At 54.8% G+C, this 2,944-nt stretch overlaps 1 protein-coding gene across 4 annotated transcripts; it reads left to right on the top strand.

The window, feature by feature from the left end:
• On the top strand, positions 1-1,987 carry SNRNP35 (small nuclear ribonucleoprotein U11/U12 subunit 35). 4 transcript variants are annotated; one of them, XM_072879760.1, is made up of 2 exons: positions 1-139; positions 954-1,987. In XM_072879760.1, exon 2 carries the CDS (start codon positions 957-959, stop codon positions 1,746-1,748), a length of 792 nt encoding a protein of 263 aa, XP_072735861.1. In that variant the 5' UTR covers positions 1-139; positions 954-956; the 3' UTR covers positions 1,749-1,987. The 4 variants fall into 4 exon arrangements, with proteins under 4 accessions (XP_072735861.1, XP_072735860.1, XP_072735862.1 ...); XM_072879759.1 differs by lacking the exon at positions 1-139 and adding an exon at positions 390-538; XM_072879761.1 differs by lacking the exon at positions 1-139 and adding an exon at positions 398-533.
• Positions 1,988-2,944: the final 957 nt, after the last annotated feature.

Here is a 2,944-nt window from a genome sequence, read left to right on the forward strand (position 1 = left end):
CGGGCGGTGCTGCCGGCGGGGCCCGCGGGCGGAGCGACCCCTCCCGCCCCCGGCGGTTTCCATGGTGGAGGCCGCGGGCCGGCGGCGCTTCCCGCCCTGCCCCTTCCCCTGAGGAGACACCCCCCAGCCCCCGCCGCCGGTAAGGGACCGCGGGGGCACGGCGGGAAGGGCCGGGGGTGGCTCCCGGCGCCGCGAGCCGAGCCCTCGCTCTGCCCCGGGCTGGGCACCACGACCGAACCGGGCCGGGCCGGGCCGGGCCGGGCGGGGAGGGAGGTAAACGCATCGGCTGTTCCTCAACGCCACATTCGCCAAGCGTCGTGGCGAAGCGCCTCGGGCGGCTGCTGGGGCGGGGCGGCGGGGGCTGGTGGCGCCTCCACCTGACGGGGCGGGGGGAAAGCGGTTACAATAAACGCCGGGGGGAGCCGGCTCCTCCGGCCCGCCGGGGCCTGGCGAATCGGCCTGTGCCGACGGGAAGAGCCGCCTTCCCTTCCCTCCTCTTCCCTCCTCTTCCCTTCCCGCCGCGGCGAGGCGAGGTGAGGTGAGGTGAGCTGAGCTGCGCGACGGGCGGCCATGGCCGTCAGGCGCGGGGTGGCGGCGGGGGACCCGGCGGCCGCGGAGGGCGGGGGCGAGGTCTCGGTGTCGCCTCAGGCGGAGGGGAGCGGGGCGGGGCCGCGGGGGAAGGACGGGGCCGCGGGGCCCGCTCAGGCGGGGCAGAGGGAAGGAGCTGCCGGGCTCCTCTCAGCCGGCGGCGGATCCAGGCTCCCCGACATGGCCTTGCCCGGGGGGGTGAACTCAAACAACGGCGATATTGCCGCTTTATTTAAGTTTGTCAAACTTTTGGGGATTTTTGATGAAAAATACTGTACAGCAGTGCTGGAAGTGCTTCTTGCACTACCTGCCCTTCTTCCTGAAATGTCTGTGTGTTTGTGTGATGCACGTTTTCTTCCTGCTAGACAATGAATGACTGGGCCCCCATAGCAAAGGAGTATGACCCCCTCAAAGCCGGGAGCATTGATGGCACAGACGAAGAGCCCCACGACCGTGCCATATGGAGGGCTATGTTGGCACGCTACGTACCCAACAAGGGAGTTACAGGAGATCCTCACCTTACCCTCTTCGTAGCAAGGCTCAATCTTCAGACAACAGAAGAGAAGTTAAAGGAGGTCTTTTCCCGGTATGGAGACATCAGAAAGATCCGTCTGGTTCGAGACCTGGTCACGGGATTTTCCAAGGGTTATGCGTTTATTGAGTACAAAGAGGAGCGTGCTCTCTTGAAGGCCCACAGAGATGCCAACAGGCTGGTTATTGATCAACATGAGATTTTTGTAGACTTTGAACTGGAAAGAACTCTCAAAGGATGGATTCCTCGGAGGCTTGGAGGTGGTTTTGGAGGCAAAAAAGAATCCGGGCAGCTGCGGTTTGGAGGACGGGACAGACCTTTCCGAAAGCCCATCAATTTGCCAAACATGAAAAATGATTTATATGGAGAAGGATCAGCAGAGAAAAGAAACTGGTCTCGTGAAGGAACAAGGGACTGGAGAATGAGGGACCGAGACCATGAAAGGAGCAGAGACAAGCGATGGCCAGAAAGGGAGCGGTCGTGGGGTGAAAGCGAGAGAGAGAGGGACTCCAAAGAGGAGAGGAGCAGAGGGAGGGAGAGGAAGGACAGAGACAGGAAGGACAGGGATAGAGACCGGAGCAGGGAAAGAGATACCAAGAAACAAAGAGACGATGATAAGCATCGATAGGTGACAGTGCCTTGTCTTTGGGGTGTGGGGTCTACTCTACATCCACGTTTCAGTTGCAGGTGTTGCCTTCAGCTTGGGGCTGTGAGCAGCGTTCCCAGAACGAGGAGCTGTGCTGTTACTGTCTTCTGCCTGTGACTCGGGCCTGCTAGAAGCTCTCTGTAGTTCAGTTGCTAATGCAGTTAAGATACATGTTGAATTGTTCTTCAGAGAAAATAAACTTTTGTATTAATGTTTTTGAATTGGTGAACGCTGTAAGAAATGCACCACATGTATGGGCATCCCCCTGGAACTGAGTACACACCTCGTTTGATGCCCATCTGGCTGCCTGGATTAGGGTTCATGAGAGAGCTCCGTATTTAATTATTTACGTGCCAGATGTTTGCACTCATTTAGTGAGACAGATGCCCTTTATGAAATAGTCACTTCTTGAAGAAGTAGTAATGAAGTAGCAACAAACTAAGCTTCTGAAAAATGTGGCCCAAACCGGAAGCCGATGGGAAGTGACTTTATTTTCTTGAAGACACTGGGGCAGGCAAGATCTTTAGTAATACTATGTCCTTAACTCGTTCTGTGAGGTGGGAAAGAAGCATGTAATAAATCTTTTTTTTTACATCATGGGAGGATGTCATTCCCTTTTATGGAGGAATGTGCACTACAGAGCAGTGAGCAGGTCAGAAAACACTTGATGTTCTGATCCTGATCCATCCAGGGACAGTCACTGGAGGACAGCGTCATGGTTAAATGTGGTTGCGGCTGCACCCGCTCTGTCCTCTCCTCCTCTCTGCAAGTGAAGTCCTGCCTGCACAGGGCTTAAATCTTGTTCTGGGAACTGGGCTTGCTGCTGGTTGTAGCTGAATTGGGGAAAACGGAGGGCAAATAATCTCCTTTTTCAGAGCCAGGATGTGCATACAGACACACGTCTTCCATTCTAGAAAAGGCTCCGTCATTTTCTTTGTCATCATGAGCAATTCCTAAATATTTGCTAATGTATTTTAAACTGTATTTTTTTAATCAGCCTTTGAAAGGCCCTATCCCTAAACCTTGCCCAGTTTGAGGCTTTATTTCCATGAAGAGTTGTATGAGCCTTTTTCAGGGGAAAGAAGACAGACCTGTATGCTGCATCCCCAAGAAGAGGTGGTATTAACTTTCCACAAAAAAAAAGGACACAAGTCTTGCAGAAATACTTGTTTTTCAGA

This window comes from Ciconia boyciana, chromosome 15 (genome assembly GCF_034638445.1).
Source record: "Ciconia boyciana chromosome 15, ASM3463844v1, whole genome shotgun sequence".
NCBI lineage: Eukaryota > Metazoa > Chordata > Aves > Ciconiiformes > Ciconiidae > Ciconia > Ciconia boyciana.